Raw genomic sequence first — 19096 nt, forward strand, 5'->3', positions numbered from 1 at the left:
CAGGGCTGGACTGGGACAAAAAACAGCCCGGGCATTTTGACTAGAGACCGACCCACCAGGCATTAGAGGAGAAAAGCCACAAAGCCTTTGAATGAAAATGCTGCTGTGACAGTGATGTACAGTCTTGTTGGTATATTTATCATTTCTATACATTTTACATCAGATAAAAACTTTGGTTGTAAGATTCAGATAATTATTTAATAAAAAATAATTAATTAATTAATTAAACATTAACATTAATTAATAAAAGCGAGACATTTTAAATGAGAATAAGAAAGAAAAGTATTTCTTTGTGCCCCCCTCTCCCTGTTAATGCCCTACCTGGCAACACTTTGCTAGACCCGCCCCTGCACAGTTACCAGCTGTCAGCTGCTTAGAAAAGGATCCTGGTGTTATTTGTCTCTCAGAAACAGATCATAACTTCAACTCATCCATGTCACCTAAAAGGTAAACCTGTTTCTCCATCACAGCTCTGATGGTTCAGTAAGGACATCTCCTGGTTTCATCTTCATGTTTCCCTCTCACCACATATCCAAACCATATCATGACCAGCAGCTTTACAGCTGTGGCTCCAGCAAACATCAGCTGATACTAGAAATTAATATTAAATAAATTCTAACAACAGCTGATCAAGCTTAAACGTGCTGCTGTTGTTTAGCGCGACATCCGCTGGTTTCCTCTTTCTGGCGCAAAGTGGGCGATAAACAAACAAGAGAGCCGATCAGCTGATCATTGATCAGTTTCATGACTGAAGTAGCAACAGGGGAGGGAGGGGGGAGAATGAGAGAAGAAGCAGCACAGTGTCAGACCAGTGAGAGATCACAACGGGAGCTGTGCACGTGTTAATGTGCGCGCGGATGCAGAATATGGTGTGGCTTCTGTTGTTTCATGGCTGTTTTACGCTGCCAAGTTTGTTTTTGATGAAGAGGCGGAGGAGGGGCGTGGTTAACGGGATGGGCGGGGCCTCTCCTGAAGTCAGCTCGCCTCTACAAACAAGTTGATCAGCTGCTGAAGCTCCAGAGAGCCGCGAGCTCGCCTGAGGCCGTCACTGTCTGCGCGCACAGGTGAGTCGGACTGCACGAGACACCACACGTCATCCACCCAGATCCAATCGGTCTGATTGATCCCAGGTAAAATCAGGTCACAGAGAGAGGGAAGTCTGAATGCGTCAATACATAATCGATACTGTGATCAGTGACCTGTGATCGATACTCGGTGAGGGAGCTGTAACAGCTGTGAGCTCTGACAGCGTCACCCTGACGGACGGAAACGAGTTTTAATCAATGAACCGCGGAGCTGCACGCGCAGTTACACACACGGCTGGTAACCCGCCGTCAGCGCCGGTGAGGCCAGTGTTTCCATTGACATCGTCCAGTGGGATTAAAGTTATTCACGGTGACGCTGTGCAGAGTGCTGTGCTGTAAAAGTCACAAGTCCTTCACCTGCACAAACTTTCCATCATAACAGTGTTAAATGTATTTATTGTGTTATTCATGAGAGGAGCTGGGAGCAGACTGTCAGAACATTAGAAAACAATAGAAAACAAAGCTGCTTCATAGCTGCTCCGTGTTTAAGACCCTCACGATGTGATCGACCTGATAAACAGACGAGCTCATAAAAGAACGTCAGTCCTCTGCAGGATGTAGAGACTGAAGACCTGAACCACAACTGTCACTACGGTGTCATTGCAGTCGGTGACATCATGGCACAATGAAAATAACATTAAACGACAGGTGTGTGTGTGTGTGTGTGTGTGTGTGTGTGTGTGTGTGTGTGTGTGTGTGTGTGTGTGTGTGTGCAGGAGGAGGAAGGTTTTGGGAGGATGAGGCGGAGAGGGGATCAGAGAGAGGATGGCACAACACTAATCACCATGGAAACCAGCCCAGAGAACAACTATGGCACCATGGTAACAGGATGTGGTCAATCCGGTTGTTAAGTGATGACGTGACGAATCCTACTTCCGGGTCTAAAGTAGTCTGCGTTTAATATGGCTTTTGTGTTGTTAACATGTTTAATGTTTTGTATTTTCTTCTATTTAATCTCAAAAAGCTCCTAAAACAGTCAGTGATCACTGTTGACCTCCCTCGGCTTTTATTACCACTAATCATTTATTTAAGCTCAGTTTTTAAAACCTTAGGATGTAACTACAGCCCAGCCCATGCAGCAGTATATGAATGACTAACCTCGTATTGTGGATGGATTATCTCAGTTGTTCTCCTGGCTGAAGTTTGGTCCTTTTACAGCATCCTGCCATGCGATTACATTTGTTCCTGACCACCGAGAACACTCACGTTAACTTTTATCGAGTGGAAAAAAAGTTAGCTTGTTTATATTATGCTAACATAGCTGTGTCGCTAGCGGTCACGTAGCACATCATTATATACCAGCTAGCCCAACTTCAGTAACCCTACAAACGTCACTGCTGTTTAGTTTTCTGTCTTCATTTATGCTGGAAGTGATAACAGAGCTGTACGTTTGAATTTGTTTCCAAAACCCCGCAGTCAGGACATGCTATATTGTATTTAGATAGAAGCTAGCGAGCTAACTCCCTGCTAACTTCTAACTCCGTTAAATGTCATAAATTCCGTTTTCATGGATGCCTGGATGTTAAACTCAGTTGTTACACCTGGTAGAGCAGAACGCTGATCATTTTATTAAAGATGAAAGACTTTAGACAGTTTTTCAACTCTCAGTAATGCCATAGTGATCGTTTGATATATGGACCTGCAGCGGAGTTTAGGCCCAGACACGGCTAGTGACGTCAGACTGAACGATCGGATTACTCTCTGATTGGATTGAAAAGTAAAATCCCTGTAGCTAAAAGATGCAAGTTGAAGTTTCACCCAAACGTGCAGGAAGTCGTCTGATTTCACTGTCGACTCTCAGAGCTGATGGCGGTAAAATGCGATTGTCCTCTCGTATGGTCAGCCTGGCTGCAGCATCACTGGTTACACCAGCAGGAGGCGACACACTTCGTTAGGGTTGTACTGGTCTCTGGTTTGGGCTCGTATTCTTGTAAAACATGGAGGCCATCAACGATCATCCAGGATGGTCTCATCAGTTTATCACAAACCGTTAGCCACGCCTCACTCCTCACAGCTGGTTTCAAAACTTGCAGATGGCAACACTGAGCATGCTCAGTTCACCTAAATCAGTGACATTACAGTATCTATGGCCACCTTTTATACTGTCCAGGGCTCATGCTGGACTGTATTCACAGTTCTCACTGCAAAAAAGGTGTTTAAAGCACAAACTTCAATACAACTGGATGGTAACTTTAGACTCCGCCCCCTTGTGATAGCTACTGCACGCAGCTCTAAACTGTGCTGGGCCTCAAACTAACAGAAGCTCACAGTTAGTGTGAAGACGGTTCCGCATGTCTGAGTGAAAGCAGGTGAAACCCGGAAGCTTCACCACAGCTTCGCTCTCTCTGCTGCTTTTTAATTAAACTGGGCTGCGGCAGGAAACAGGAAGTGCATGATGAGGAGAGACTGAGCGGCTCCACTCGGTTCAGCACTGAGTGATCAAACGGTTGATGTTTGTTCCGCTCTTGCTCTTGTGTGTCTGTCGTCGTCCTCATTAGCGACAATGGGGACGTGAAACAGCAGGAAGAGTGGCCCAAAGTGTTTAGGAGCCAATAAAAAACACGAAGCTTCCCGCTTCTGGACCAGTAGCAGCCCAGAGCCACGCAAACACGCCAGCGTAGCCTTTGGGAAGTGGCTACAGGTTTCACGAACTTCTCGAGAATCCTCGGAGCTGTTCATAGAAAGAAATTAGCTCAGTGACCATGAAACGTTTACCTCCATATCTCATTGTTACACGTATCATTAAACAAGATGAATACCGCAGTTACATAGAAATCATAGACACACATTAGCCTCCCCGCTACGTTTGACAGCCATGTGCTGACAGCTGAGGTGTTTGTCTTCACATCTGGGCTGCTGCTGTGAGTGTCGAGCTGTGATCAGCATTTTTGTTTTGGCTCTTGGGACTTTATAATACAGCCCACGGCTAAGAGTGCTGCTATTTTAGGATTAAGTGGGTTTTCCAGATGCGTTACCTGATATCATGATTGAATTAGCATTACTTGCTGGTGGGTACATTAGAATAAGGAGGTAATAGTTCATGATTTTACCAGGAGGAAGGAATAATTCTGTAATTAACTTTAAGTACTGAGTACTTTCTGGGTATTTTAGCAGAAAAGCAAACAAAATGTTGTCATCTTACATTGTAAATACACTGTACTTTCAGGGGTGTGGGCCATGTTATGTAGTATTTTATTACACATATAACATAAAAATATGTGAAAAGAGCTGTTGTCCTTTTCCTCGTGAGGAGATAAAACAAAGAGCAACAAACGCAGGATCATGTGATCTTTACAAACACTTCAACCAGAATTTTCAGAAGTACAGAAAACATCAATCAATATATGTATCAATATATGTATATATTCATGTATGTGCAAATCAACAGGCTATTAGCCATGGGTGTTTTTTTTTTATACGAGATGAAGAACATTGATTCTGTCAGTTTTTTCTCCTTCATGATGATTCAGTTTTCTGTTGGTTTGAAAGTTCTGTTTTGGATTCATCAGGAAAAGATTTCAGTCCACGCTGCTGCTCGTGCCATCCATCATACATCCATCCTATATATCCATCCATCATCCATCCATCCATCATCCATCCATCCTATATATCCATCCATCATCCATCCATCCATCATCCATCCATCCTATATATCCATCCATCATCCATCCATCCATCATCCATCCATCCTATATATCCATCCATCATCCATCCATCCTATATATCCATCCATCATCCATCCATCCATCATCCATCCATCCTATATATCCATCCATCCATCCATCCATCATACATCCATCCTATATATCCATCCATCCATCATCCATCCATCCATCATCCATCCATCCATCCATCATCCATCCATCCTATATATCCATCCATCCATCCATCCATCCATCCATCCATCCTATATATCCATCCATCCATCATCCATCCATCCATCATCCATCCATCCTATATATCCATCCATCCATCCATCCATCCATCATACATCCATCCTATATATCCATCCATCCATCATCCATCCATCCATCATCCATCCATCCTATATATCCATCCATCCATCTATCCATCCTATATATCCATCCATCCATCCATCCATCCATCATCCATCCATCCTATATATCCATCCATCCATCCATCCATCCATCCATCATCCATCCATCCTATATATCCATCCATCCATCCATCATCCATCCATCCATCCATCCATCCATCCATCCATCCATCCATCCATCCATCTTATATATCCATCCATCCATCCATCCATCATACATCCATCCTATATATCCATCCATCCATCCATCATACATCCATCCTATATATCCATCCATCCATCATACATCCATCCTATATATCCATCCATCCATCCATCCATCCATCATACATCCATCCTATATATCCATCCATCATCCATCCATCCATCCTATATATCCATCCATCCATCATCCATCCATCCTATATATCATCCATCATCCATCCATCCTATATATCCATCCATCCATCCATCCTATATATCCATCTATCCATCCATCCATCCATCCATCCTATATATCCATCCATCCATCCACCCATCCTATATATCCATCCATCCATCCATCCTATATATCCATCCATCCTATATATCCATCCATCCATCCATCCTATATATCCATCCATCATACATCCATCCTATATATGCATCCATCCATCATCTATCCAATATATGCATCCATCCATCCATCCATCCATCCAATATATGCATCCATCCTATATATCCATCCATCCATCCTATATATGCATCCATCCATCCATCCATCCATCCATCCATCCATCCATCCATCCATCCATCCATCCTATATATGCATCCATCCATCATCTATCCAATATATGCATCCATCCATCCATCCATCCATCCATCCATCCATCCTATATATCCATCCACCCATCCATCCATCATCCATCCAATATATGCATCCATCCATCATCTATCCAATATATGCATCCATCCATCCATCATCCATCCACTCATCCATCCATCCATCCTATATATCCATCCATCCATCCTATATATGCATCCATCCATCCATCCATCCTATATATCCATCCATCATCCATCCATCCATCCATCCATCCATCCATCCATCCATCCATCCATCCATCCTATATATCCATCCATCCATCCATCATACATCCATCCTATATATCCATCCATCCATCATACATCCATCCTATATATCCATCCATCCATCATCCATCCATCCATCCATCCATCCATCCATCCATCCATCATACATCCATCCTATATATCCATCCATCCATCATCCATCCATCCATCCATCCTATATATCCATCCATCCATCCATCCATCCATCCATCCATCCATCCATCCTATATATCCATCCATCCATCCTATATATCCATCCATCCATCATCCATCCATCCTATATATCCATCCATCATCCATCCATCCTGTATATCCATCCATCCTATATATCCATCCATCCATCCATCCATCCATCCTATATATCCATCCATCATACATCCATCCTATATATGCATCCATCCATCATCTATCCAATATATGCATCCATCCATCCATCCAATATATGCATCCATCCTATATATCCATCCATCCATCCTATATATGCATCCATCCATCCATCCATCCATCCATCCATCCTATATATGCATCCATCCATCATCTATCCAATATATGCATCCATCCATCCATCCATCCTATATATGCATCCATCCATCCATCCATCCATCCTATATATCCATCCACCCATCCATCCATCATCCATCCAATATATGCATCCATCCATCCATCATCCATCCACTCATCCATCCATCCATCCTATATATCCATCCATCCATCCTATATATGCATCCATCCATCCATCCATCCAATATATGCATCCATCCATCCATCCATCCATCCATCCATCCATCCATCCATCCATCCATCCATCCATCCATCAATCAATAACACATTAGCCGTGTTAGCCCTGCTGCTTGTGCCCTGCTCTTTATTTACTCTTGTGAGCAGGAGAGTGAGAACAGTCCTTATCACATTTTATTATTTAACTTGGACAGCAGAGCAGCCGTGGTGCATAATAAAAATGTAAAAAGGCTAGATTAAACCACTACAGTAGTAAATTAATTTAGAGTATAATTATTTTCTTGTATTTTCACCTCCTTATTCTGAGGTGTTTCTACTGGTACATGTTTGTAGGTAAATGCCATTTGATTTGATTTGACTGTAAAGCAGGTAAAACGTGATTCCAGTGGAATTCCACGTGTGGTCGTGGGCCATCTGAGTGCTGTGGCATTTTTCCACAGTTATGCAAACAGTGGGTTTGTGGTGACAAGTTTACACACGTGAGTCGGCTAATGTAATGAGCACACAAGTAAACTCCGTATGAATAATTCATAAAGTCGGCACGTCGTCTCTGTCCCACAGAAATGAATGGATCGGATGCCTCATAGATAAAATGGTCTTTGATTGATTGGATTGTACAAACAGTGTATCCTCTCCTTCCTTGCCTGCAGAGACAAACATGGCAGAGCATTGTTCCAAAACAGCGTTCTCTCTTTCAGAACCCTTCTAAAGGTGCTTGTCTCCACTCCAGGGCCTGCCAGGCTCCATGAATAACTCTGATCATCAGCAGGATTCAGTCCTTTAAGCCTTCACTGGAAGTCTCACAGTTTCCTTAGAATTACAAACTCTTAGTTTCAGGAAGCTTTTTGAAAACAGACCCTGCTCTTTGATTGTTTTCCTCTAAATTCAGTCTGACAGGTTTTATTATTTCCCAGAATGCAGTTCAGCCTGAGGATGGGAATGTTTTCAGTGATGGATCGACTCGAGTCGGTGAGTAGAAAACAAAATCATACCGTTCCAAACGCAGCGTGTTTAGCAGACGAATTAAACCTGTGATCCTCTCGGACAGACTTTGTGCTGGTGTGGGAGGAGCCAAGGAGCATGCAGGAGGAGAGCATGGGTGTTAGCCCCGCCCACCGCCGGTGGAGGGAGGAGTTTCTGAAAAGACTGAGACACTCTGGACTTCTGCAGGAACAGGTAAGCTAAACAAACACAGGTGAGTCTGCAGGTAAGGCAAACATGGAGGAAGTGAAACTAAACTGTCACATGACCCACATGCCACCTTCACTTTGGATATCAGGAAATAAACAACAGACATTATATAGACAATAACAGACATAATTGTATCATTGGCTTACTGATGATGTGCTTCTATGTGTTTCTGTTTGATGGATGGAAGCTAACCAGCAGCTAAATGCACCTTTCAATCAATCAATCAATACTTTATTTATATTATAGCTCATTGAAAAGACCAGAGGTGCTCCAAAGTGTTTCTCAATAGTAAAATATGAAATCAAATTTATTACATATGGGTACAGATGCATAGAGTACAAATACATTTCCAGAAAATAAACAAAGCACTAATTAACCCGTGAGTACTAGTTATGATGTTGAAAGGAGGTGAAGGACGCTGAGCTCTTTTCTTCTTCTCTGCAGAAGGAGGTCCTCCAGACAAAGAAGAGGATCTGTTTTGTCCTCCTCAGCGCTCCGTGGAGCGTGCTCTGTTACTACGCTGAGGAGATCAGCCTCAGAGTCCCACTGCAGGTAAAGCCCACGTCCTCTGCCGCCGTCCTCACGCTCAGCAGCCATCTCACGGCATGTCCTCTGTCCTCCTGCAGGTGGTCACCGCCCCCATCGTTAACTGGTCCGAACAGATCCTGTCCAAGCTGTCTCTTCCCAACCTTATGTCCCAGGACGTCCCCAACCCCCCGCCCGACTACTACACCTGCCAGTTCAGGACCAACAAGCTGGAGAGGTACAAACACTCAGGACCTGAGTCCCGTGTCACCCTCATCCTCCTCCTTCACTCTCCCTGTTTCCTGCCTGCAGGTTTTTGGGCAGCGACAACAAAGACACGTTCTTCAAGACGACCCAGAGACACCAGGTGGTGAGTGAAGAAAACAAAACGGTCTCGAGGAACTCGTGGCCGTGCCGTGCACTTCACTGTGGTGCATGTAGAAATGAAAACTGAATGTTTATGGTGTATTTTAGGATAGTTTGACTATTTCAGAGGACAAATCCAGAACAGAGAAACAGACAAATAAATGTTAATATTTCAAAAAATCTTTAAACAAAAATACACAAACCAACATCTAAGAGTTTTTAACCCAAAGAACCTGAAAGTGTGAATTTAAGATTTCTTGTGCTGCTTCATTAATGACACAAAACCCGAGCAGACGGGAACTGTGTGTTTGGTCGTGTTGGGAAAGTTTCCAGTGCAGCTTCAACAAACTGAGCTGAGAGCGAGCTGCTCTGATTGGCTCAAAGGCAGAAATACCAGCGAAGCAGATCCAGGATGTATCGGTCAACAGACGGATGCTGGCAGCGGCAACGCCTCCTCCTCAAACAAACTCGACAAACACACACACACAAATGTCCGTGTGTGTAGCACTTTATTTTATGAGTCTGTACTTCCTTAACAATCCACTGAAGTTTCCTGAAAACAACACAAACATGTTTCTGTGGTTCTGAGTGGAGATGGCTGTGGTGTTCTGCAGTGTCCTGGAGGCTCTGTTTCTATTAATGCTAAAAGTTTCACGGAAACAAAGTTTCAGCCCTAGACATGGTTATGCTAGCTTAGCTGAGTCCCTTGAAACCCTCGTGTCCCTCTAGCTGTACGAGATCTTAGCCAGGACTCCATACGGTTCGGTGAAGAACGGGGAGGTGGGCGTCGACCGTCTGCTGAACGAGCAGGTCTTCACCGCCGCCTACCCGCTGCACGAGGTGAGATGTGCACCACGAGCCTGGTCTGAAGCTGCTGTGATTCCCAGACTGAAGCCCAGGCTGATGTTTGATACCATGTTTGCAGGGAGATTATCAGCTGCCGACCCCCCCGGTCAGTCCCCAGAGTTTAAGCCTGAGGCAGATCCTGTATGCTTACTGGGCCCAGTGGTCCTGCTGGAGACGCTACCAACCTCTGGACCACATCAGGGAGTACTTTGGGGAGAAGATCGCACTTTATTTTGCCTGGTTAGGTAAATATGAGGAAAATACCTCCGATGTTATGCCGTTATTTGGTGACAAGCGTCTCACCGTGTCTGCATGCAGGCTTCTACACCGGCTGGCTGCTGCCGGCGTCTGTCGTCGGGACGGTGATCTTCCTGATCGGGTTTTGGCTCGTGGCCACCGACGTTCCAGCGTGAGTACAAACTCATCGTCAGCGTTCATTTTAAAGCAGTTTGTGAGGACATGCTCACTCGTCATGGTTGATGCACCTGTGGTGATCTGTGTTTGAATTTGTAGGAACGAGTTGTGTGGTAGCGGAAACAGCTTCATCATGTGTCCGCTCTGTAATATCTGCTCCTACTGGAACTACTCCAGCATCTGCGTCACCTACAAGGTACCTGCCACCACCACACCTCTCACATTTATTTAAATGTTTCCGTTCTCTGGGAAAACACAGGGCGAGGCAAAGCAGCCATGTTCCTTATTCCAGCATATATTCATGCATCACTCATCTCGCTGATCTCTGTGAGATGGATCGTGGACGTTTCTTCAGAGGTTTCTGTTTCCTGATACGTCGCCTGGCAGATTAATAGTTGGGCAGTTTAAAAGTGGACAGCAGTAGACAACTCTGTCCTCTGACCTCATCAGGTCCTCTGAGCTAAATGTTTGGAAACCAGCACAGGCTGATGTTACTGAGCCATCTGTGTATCCACCACTCTGAAAGGCTGCTTGTGTCTCTGCAGGCAGGTCTGCTGTTTGATAACGGAGGAACCGTTTTCCTCAGTGTCTTCATGTCTCTGTGGGCCATCACCTTCCTCGAGTACTGGAAGAGAACATGTTCATCTTTGTCTCACCGCTGGGACTGCTCCGAATTCCAGGACATCGAGGTGCGAAGCCGTCGCTAAGTTAACCAGGGGATTGTTTCGGGAGGTTTGTGAATTTGTGAATTTCACATCTTTGGCAGGAGCGACCTCGTCCAGAGTTCACCGCCATGGCACCGATGACCATGAGGAACCCGGTGACCGGAGCGGAGGAGCCGTATTTTCCTGAAAATAAGCGGTTCAACAGAACTCTGACTGGCTGCATGGTCATCATCATCATGGTGAGTCTCCTGAAGTCCTCATTGCCAACACAGTCTAACACGCACGTCCACCCGATCTACGGTCACGGCTTCCACAGGTGTAAGATGATTATTGCGTGATGCCAGCAGAGGGTAGCGTCGTTTCCCACAGTGGCCCCTCCCCCATCCTGCTCTGGAGCTGGCATTCACTCCCGCCTCCAACATGTGAAGCAGTTCTTGTTTGGGGGTCAGCGCTGACATCACTGTGATGGAAAGGAGCTGCAGGTTGGAACCATCAGGGACTGTGGGTGATGCTAATTCAGATTCTGTCCAGCCTGTTATAATGTGGTCTCCATCTATGACCACAACTCCAAAGAAGTTGGGACACTGAGTCAAACACAAATAAAAATATCATGCAGTGATTCGCAAATCTCACAAAGTCTCGTTTTATTGCCAGTAGCACATGTAGTGCTTAAACTGAAACACATCCTGTTGGATGTGATGGAGAACAGAGCACCTTGAAGCCACATGTGACCCATGGAACTGACAGCTGGCACATCTGGAAAGGCTCCATCAGTGCTGAAAGGTGTAAAGTGGTGTTAGAGCAACATCTGCTCCATGCAGATGTTTCTCAGGAAGGTCTTTGTGTTTGAGCCGGACGACGCTGAACAGCAGACTGCTTCTATAACAGCCTTACGGCTTCAAAAAATCACTTCCCGATGTTTTTATTCACATTTACAGCCTCAGTGGTGACAAAGATGTTAACACCCACCATCAGCTGTACGTTAGACGAGCAGCAGGTCTCCTACGAGCTTTCTGGCCTCACGTTTCTTCTGTTAGCACATTTATGTTTGGGTTTGCTGCAGAGGAGAAAATTAGCCAACCTGAAGCAGCTGCTGTTGCCTGTGTGCATGTTAGCAGGTTCATTAAGTTCATGATGTCATGCTTGACAGATCCATATCTGGCCAATGAGATTTCTCTCCCATATGCTAACCAGTCAGTGTGCATCTACATTTATGAATCTGTCTGTGTCTCTACCTTAAATGAAATCAGGTGTCAGTGGATAAAAGGTCTGAAATGACTTCTTCCGCGCAGGTCGCTGTGGTGTTGATTTTTCTCACGGCCATCATTTTGTATCGCACCATCCTCAGCATCATCATCTACAAGTCAGAGTACAGCTTCTTCAGCTTTTCTGTGAGTAAGAGGCAGCTCGCCTGCCTTCACCTGGGTCCACAAAGCTTAACCGAGGACTGCAATATCACTGACGCCATCACACCTGTCTGTGTGTGTGTGTGTGTGTGTGTGTGTGTGTGTGTGTGTGTGTGTAGGCTGGGAGAATAGCCAGTTTCTCAGGGTCAGTGTTGAATCTGCTGGTCATCCTTCTGCTGTCCAGGATTTACACCGCCCTGGCCCACATCCTCACCCGCTGGGGTGAGTCTCCCTCCACGTCTCAGCCTCGTTTAAAGAAACTTTACACATTTTCATAAACTGTAGAATTCTGTGAAGATGTCTGATTTTTCTGAGACCAGTTTATGAATATTTTAGGAAGTCTACTTTTAGTTGATAACAAATAACAGCTGCTAACGAGCTTTTACTAAGTAATCTTGGTTTTTCATTTTCACCACTGTTCAGGTAAAAATAGACAAATTTAATTTGGCGCCATGATCTTCATTTCATCTGAAGGTGTGTGTGTGTGTACTTGTTTAGACATCTTTGTGGGGACCAACAGTCACTTATGGGGTTTGAAGCATTTTTGACTCAAAATGTGGTTTTAGTGTCAGGGTCAGGTTATGGTTAGGATTAGGCATGGTTAGGGTAAGCAGCTGGGATAAGCATTATGTCAATGAGATGTCCTCACTAAGATATGAAAACGAGAATACGTGTGTGTCTGTGTGTTGCTGTCAGAGATGCATCGCACTCAGACGAAATACGAAGACATGTTCATCCTGAAAGTTTTCGTCTTCCAGTTTGTTAACTTCTACTCGTCTCCGGTCTACATCGCCTTCTTCAAAGGCAGGTGAGAGCCAGCGCAGAGCAGGCTGATCATTGAACTGATGGACTCGCCTCGGCTGGTTTGTAAAACCTGCTGATTGGTTGTTTGTTTCAGGTTCATTGGCTACCCTGGAAATTACAACACTTTGTTTGGAGTCCGCAACGAAGACGTGAGTTGATGATTGTGGTCATGTGATGATGATGTGACGATTACAGAGAAGTTGTCATGCGCCGCGACGCGCGTGCACAAAAGGGTCCAGACGCAGACTCAAGCACAAGCAGAAAATGACACTTTATTATAGCAACAAAAACCAGAACCAGAGGAGCAAAACGAGGAACTAAAAAACCCGGGGAAACAGTGACGCGAGGAACCGTGGGAGGCTGCAACAGAAAGGGGAGAAGATTACCAGGGAGCCGGGAAGCGGGGCAAACGCATCAAGACTGAGTTAGACTAGTTGGCTTACAATTAGAGCGGGACCGTGGGAGCTCGGGAGGGACGTCCGTGAGAAGGGAATCCGTGGAGGTAGTGGATGGGCCAGATGACGCACCAGGTGATCCAACTGGGCAGGAGGACGGGCAGGAGGACAGGCAGGTGGCAGACGTTGAACGCCGGATCGAAACCTAGACACAAGTAGGCAGATTTAACGCAGCTCCAACGAGATATTAATGCAACGCTTTCGCGGGAGTCTAGTTGCCACAGAGAGGTGATTAACGGGCTGGCGTGGAGCCTCCGTCAGTGCCGGCTAAGTAGCTCTTCGGGTAATCACCCCGATGGAGAGCAGGTGTGCCGGTGATGGCCCAGCCCGGGGGTGTGGCTACCCGAGCATCATACATTCCACACGCAGGACCACGGACCGTGACAGTAGCATCAGATCTCTGCATGGAGACCTTAGGTCAGACACAGTTTTTCAATGATGCTGTGAGTGCTCACAGACCATTTCAAACAACTGCTTTCCAAAGTGGGACATAAAGCACCCAGAGCAGCATGTGTGAAGTTATAGTAGGGTACCTGCTGATCCATCAGCTGAGCTGCTCGCAGCTGCATGAATAGATGAACCACTAAACTCCGCCTCTCTGGCTGTGTGTTACAGTGTGGAGCAGGTGGATGTCTCATTGATCTGGCTCAGGAGCTGCTGGTCATCATGGTGGGAAAACAGCTGATCAACAACATCCAGGAGTTCATTTCCCCGTAAACAGACACACACAGATACACAACAAAGTGCACGAGAACAGACTGCATCCTGGTGCCAGTGTCTCTCACAACAGTGATGCATAACGCACAGTTATGTGGATTTGTGTCACCGAGCGCAGTCTCGCTTTGCAATGATGTGGGCTCGTTACTTGCAGGAAGGTGAAGTCATGGTGGCAGAAGAGGAAGCTGAATCCTCAGCTGAAGGAGGCGGGACAGGAGGCCCAGAGGCAGGAGGAGGCTTCTCCCTGGGAGGCAGACTACCAGCTGCTGGTCTGTGAGGGACTCTTCAGCGAATACCTGGAGATGGGTGAGTCCCAGGTTTATCCTCACATCCTGGGAGACGTAGAGTTTCATACGAGTCTGGTCTTCACTGTAAATCCTCCTCATCCTTCACAGTGATTCAGTTTGGGTTCATCACCATCTTCGTGGCGGCGTGCCCCCTCGCTCCTCTCTTCGCCCTCATTAATAACTGGGTGGAGGTCCGTCTGGATGCTCAGAAGTTTGTGACTGAATACCGTCGCCCGGTGGTAGAGCGAGCTCAGGACATCGGCATCTGGTTTCCCATCCTGCAGTTCATCGCACACATGGCCGTCCTGAGCAACGTAAGACTGTTTTGGTGTTTTACGTATGGACGAACAGGTAACGCTTGTGGTGTCCTCGGATCAAAAATGGTCCCTAGGTGAATGGCAAACAAGCATATGCGAATTCCAACCCCGCCGATGTCACTCTCACCTGTTTGGCTGTAAAAGCCCAATTTGTATTTCCAAATTTAGCTCAAAACATACGTTTTGTTCGCACCACAACCATAAATCATGAGCCTATAAATGAGCCGCCAACGAATCTGGACTTGTATTTTCAGGCGTTCCTCATAGCGTTTACGTCATCCTTTGTGCCTCGACTGTACTACCGCTACACCAGAGACAGCACACTCAGTGGCTTCATCAACTTCACTCTGGCTACATCACCGCTCAGCTACCAGCAACAGCACAACACATCCTGCAGGTAAGCATCTGCACCACAACACCATCACCGAGAACCGCATGGGCTGGCTGAGCCCGGTCGGGCAGTTATGGACTTCATTTGAGCACCAAAACAGTCTCAGTCATATGATCATACAAGACCAGGCATCTCAGCAGCTTTGAGGTTGGGCTCAAAAGTGAAATGTCAAGTTTTCAAAGAAAGAACTTTGATTAGAAACTAAATCTAAAGCACGATAGCAAAGTGTCCCGACTGTTTTAACTCCACGTCAGTAGCCACATCTTTGTGTGCCTCACACTTGTGAGCTCATCACTGCCAGGTCAACACTTCATCTTAATACATCCTCTGTGGTCATTAGCCACGTTATAGACTCTTCATATGGCACATAATGGAACAGGAATATCATTTATATGTAGATGCACATCTCCCCTGACCAAGTAATGTTTGGGCTCAAACTGGGCTCTGTCTAACATTACGTTCAGCTAATGTGGGACTGGAAGTAGATTACATTAGACTTACTGGTCCCACATGATCACAACACAGTGGTTGTCATGATCAGAGTTCGTGGAGGTCACGATGGACCTGCCCAAGCTTAAAATGGGTGGACGCCTTTTTTCTAGATGTGTTTTCAATGAGATCCAAAGACAATTCAGTTTTATTTACACAGCGCCAAATCACAACAACAGTCGCCTCAAGGTGCTTTATACTGTAAGGCAGACCCTACAATGATACATACAGAGAAAAACTCCACAATATGACCCCCTATGAGCAGCACTTTGGCAACAGTGGGAAGGAAAAACTCCCTTTTAACAGGAAGAAACCTCCAGCAGAACCAGGCTCAGGGAGGGCGGTGAGATGAGGAAGACAGGACAAAGACATGCTGAGGAAGAGAGACGGCAGACAACTTTTTACGTTTTTATTTGACAACCTAATCTTGACGTCACCTTTCATTTGGTCGGTAGGAACAAAATCCTGAGGACAAATTTACTGCTGCCGTTAATGTTTCGAGTGCTGTAGAGGAACCAGAGAGCGTCTGAATGTTTACTGCAGCTCATTTTAGTTATTCTGCAAATTTAAAATGCTGGTGGCGTCATAATATAGTGGTTTACAGCTCTGCGGTTAAGTCCCAGCAGGAGACACAGAGCCTTTGTGTCTGAAATGTATCGGGAGTGAAACTGTGCCACGTGAAATCGTCGAAGCTACCTGCTGTGAACGAGTAGCACAGTACCTACTGCAGGCGATCGACGCGTCGTTATCGTCCACAGGTATTGGGCTTTCAGGGATGAAAATGGTGAATACCTGCCAGAGTACTTCCACCTCCTCGCTATACGGCTCGGTTTCGTCATCATCTTTGAGGTCAGTGTCTCTCAGACTTCACTGAACCCCGAGCGGTCTGTGAACTGCTGATCGGCAGTCCGCACATTGAAGACTTGTCCCATTTTTCTTCCTCAGCATGTAGTCTTCTTCATCGGCCGCTTAATAGATTTGATGGTTCCTGATGTGTCCGAAGAGGTGGAGATGAAGATAAAGAGGGAGCACTACATGGCTAAAGAGGCTCTGGCTGAGAACCAGGTATCAAAGTTAACAGAGTGTCACATGACGGTTTGTCTCGCAGTTTGTTTACTATCGTGTTCTATGCCTGCAGTCTCTGGGGAAGACCGTGATTCCTGGGAATGGGGAAGCCCCGCCCAGTGAACTGCGACAGCGTAGATCCAGAATCTCTCCACAGGAGAGCGACCCACCGTCACCGAACCTGGAGGAGATCGCAGAGGAGACTGAAGCAATATTCAGCTCCTAGGACGAAGCTCAGGTGGACTTGGGCTACAACACCCAACGCTCGTTTTTAACCACTGGCTGCTTATCACTGTGCCTGTCATCAAATAACTCTTTAACTGTAACTTACTATTTTCAAAACTTGCCATGTTTGTTGTAATTGAAGTTTCTGAGTTAAATGCTAAATGTTGCTCAGCAGCACCTGATGGGAGGCAGTTAGCGACAGCGCTGTAACATGAGCTGGGCTTTTTCATGTAATGAACATTTGGATATCTGTTACACATAAACTTATACATATCCAATAGGGGTGCAGCGATACTCGTATGGATATTGAACCGTTCGATACAGTGCTTTCGGTTCGGTACGCATATGTATCGAACAATACAACATTTTTAATTTATTTTATCAACTTTCCTTCTGACGATGCTGTCTGTGTTGAGCGCTCAGTGGATCTGCGCTCGACAGTGCAGCCTAGGCGGAGTAGTCGAACGCAGATTCACTGAGCACAGGGCAAGCTAGCAAGACAGAAGTTAAGCTCTCGTTGCAACACGGCAAATTGAACCTCCCCCACCCTCATTCAGATCTGGCGTTTGGAACTATTTTGGTCTTCATGTGACGTATGACCCTGAAGGTAAGCGAGTCATGGACTAAAGTAAAACAGTATGTTGGATGTGCCATGCAATGCTCAATTACATGGTGGGAGCTAGTGCGTTAGCGCAGTTAGCTCGTTAACGTGTTGACACCGTCCAGCCCCACGCACGGGGCGAACCGCGGTAGCTCGTTAACGGAGATTTGCCGTGTTGTGGTGTTAACGTCATTTCAGATTAACGCTGACAGCACTAGTGGGAACACAACGAATATGACTGCACATTTACACCGACATCATCCTAGTGCAAAGACAAGTGGAAGCAGACAAAACAACAAGCAGCATGCTACAAACTTTACCCGAGTCATTTAGACAGCCGTTAGCACAGGATTCTCCTTATGGGGACCTGATATGTTTAATATGCTGCTGAGAATATAGCCCAGAAGAAGCGTATAGTAGAGCTTTTATTTTGAAAGAGCCATTTCTCTGTAATAAACTCTCTTTTCCAAAGATGAGTGATTCCTCAATCAGATAGATTTATTTTTTTTATTACTTTGTTGTTTCAGCAACATTAAATTTAAAAACTGTACTTTTGAGTTAAAATATATATTTAAAATTTTAATAAATGACAAATTAAAAAGGCATGAACATTTTTTGTATCGAAAAAATATCGAACCGTGAATTTTGTGTATCGCTGCACCCCTACTATCCAAACACTTTACGGATGATTACAGAATCATCAATGCTGGCATGAATTTCACTGTGGATGAGGTAGCTTCTCTCACACTGTAGCTGAATGTGCTGTTTATGTGTATTTGAATGCTTAGTCAGATATCTTTTGTAGTTTAGCTTCTACTGATGAAAAGTTTTAGTTTATTTTCTAATAAAAATTCATGGCCAAGAAGATTTACATTATTTTTGGTATTTTCCATTTTTTTCACAGTTTGTTGTTTGTTGTTCTGTCTGTGTAAGCTCAGCATGAGGACCACTGATGAAAGTGGTGATTAGATGTTCAACCATATCCTCCTGCAGAAGAACAGGCCCAACAGCAGCTACCTCCATCAGCAGGACATCGCCCCACAAAAAATATTTGAGGAACATTTTTCAGATACTCGTGTGATCAAACCTTTTGCACGATTGGATCTGCTTCCAATATTCCAGATCTGACTGAGCACGAAGAGGCCCGAACGACCCATCATTTACGACGTGTTTCCCAGACATGGTTTAAGCCCGTTCCTAAAGTAACAGATAAGTTCAATCTCCACTGAAAACAATCTTAGTCTGAAAAAAGGCTCAACCGAAGCCCAGAGAACTGAGCCATAATTTTCAGCATTATACTGCAATAAACGTGTCACGGCTGGGGCAGCAGTCGCGTGGCGGAATGAGTGAGACCCAGGATGCA

At 45.4% G+C, this 19096-nt stretch overlaps 1 protein-coding gene across 2 annotated transcripts; it reads left to right on the plus strand.

Moving 5' to 3' along the window:
* The first annotated feature begins 974 nt into the window (after positions 1 to 974).
* ano7 (anoctamin 7) lies at positions 975 to 19085 on the plus strand. 2 transcript variants are annotated; one of them, XM_024805017.2, is made up of 25 exons: positions 989 to 1064; positions 1802 to 1906; positions 7884 to 7938; positions 8018 to 8145; positions 8605 to 8712; positions 8787 to 8923; positions 8998 to 9055; positions 9781 to 9891; positions 9977 to 10142; positions 10216 to 10306; positions 10411 to 10507; positions 10857 to 11000; positions 11078 to 11215; positions 12269 to 12367; positions 12502 to 12604; positions 13079 to 13190; positions 13281 to 13335; positions 14257 to 14354; positions 14513 to 14664; positions 14754 to 14959; positions 15217 to 15359; positions 16601 to 16691; positions 16788 to 16907; positions 16981 to 17145; positions 18638 to 19085. In XM_024805017.2, exons 2-24 carry the CDS (start codon positions 1823 to 1825, stop codon positions 17131 to 17133), a joined length of 2649 nt encoding a protein of 882 aa, XP_024660785.2. In that variant the 5' UTR covers positions 989 to 1064; positions 1802 to 1822; the 3' UTR covers positions 17134 to 17145; positions 18638 to 19085. The 2 variants fall into 2 exon arrangements, with proteins under 2 accessions (XP_004565044.2, XP_024660785.2); XM_004564987.5 differs by lacking the exons at positions 1802 to 1906; positions 18638 to 19085 and having other exon boundaries at positions 975 to 1064; positions 16981 to 18587.
* The last annotated feature ends 11 nt before the right edge of the window (positions 19086 to 19096 follow it).

Source organism: Maylandia zebra, linkage group LG14 (genome assembly GCF_041146795.1).
Source record: "Maylandia zebra isolate NMK-2024a linkage group LG14, Mzebra_GT3a, whole genome shotgun sequence".
In the NCBI taxonomy this organism is placed as follows: Eukaryota; Metazoa; Chordata; class Actinopteri; order Cichliformes; family Cichlidae; genus Maylandia; species Maylandia zebra.

Excerpts from the sequence above, each read along its gene's own strand:
- ano7 (XM_024805017.2), top strand. The coding sequence starts at position 1,823 with ATGAGGCGGAGAGGGGATCAGAGAGAGGATGGCACAACACTAATCACC. Across the intron at positions 8,146-8,604 it reads CTGGACTTCTGCAGGAACAG|AAGGAGGTCCTCCAGACAAA; the intron begins GTAAGCTAAACA and ends TCTTCTCTGCAG. Across the intron at positions 9,892-9,976 it reads CCGCCTACCCGCTGCACGAG|GGAGATTATCAGCTGCCGAC; the intron begins GTGAGATGTGCA and ends CCATGTTTGCAG.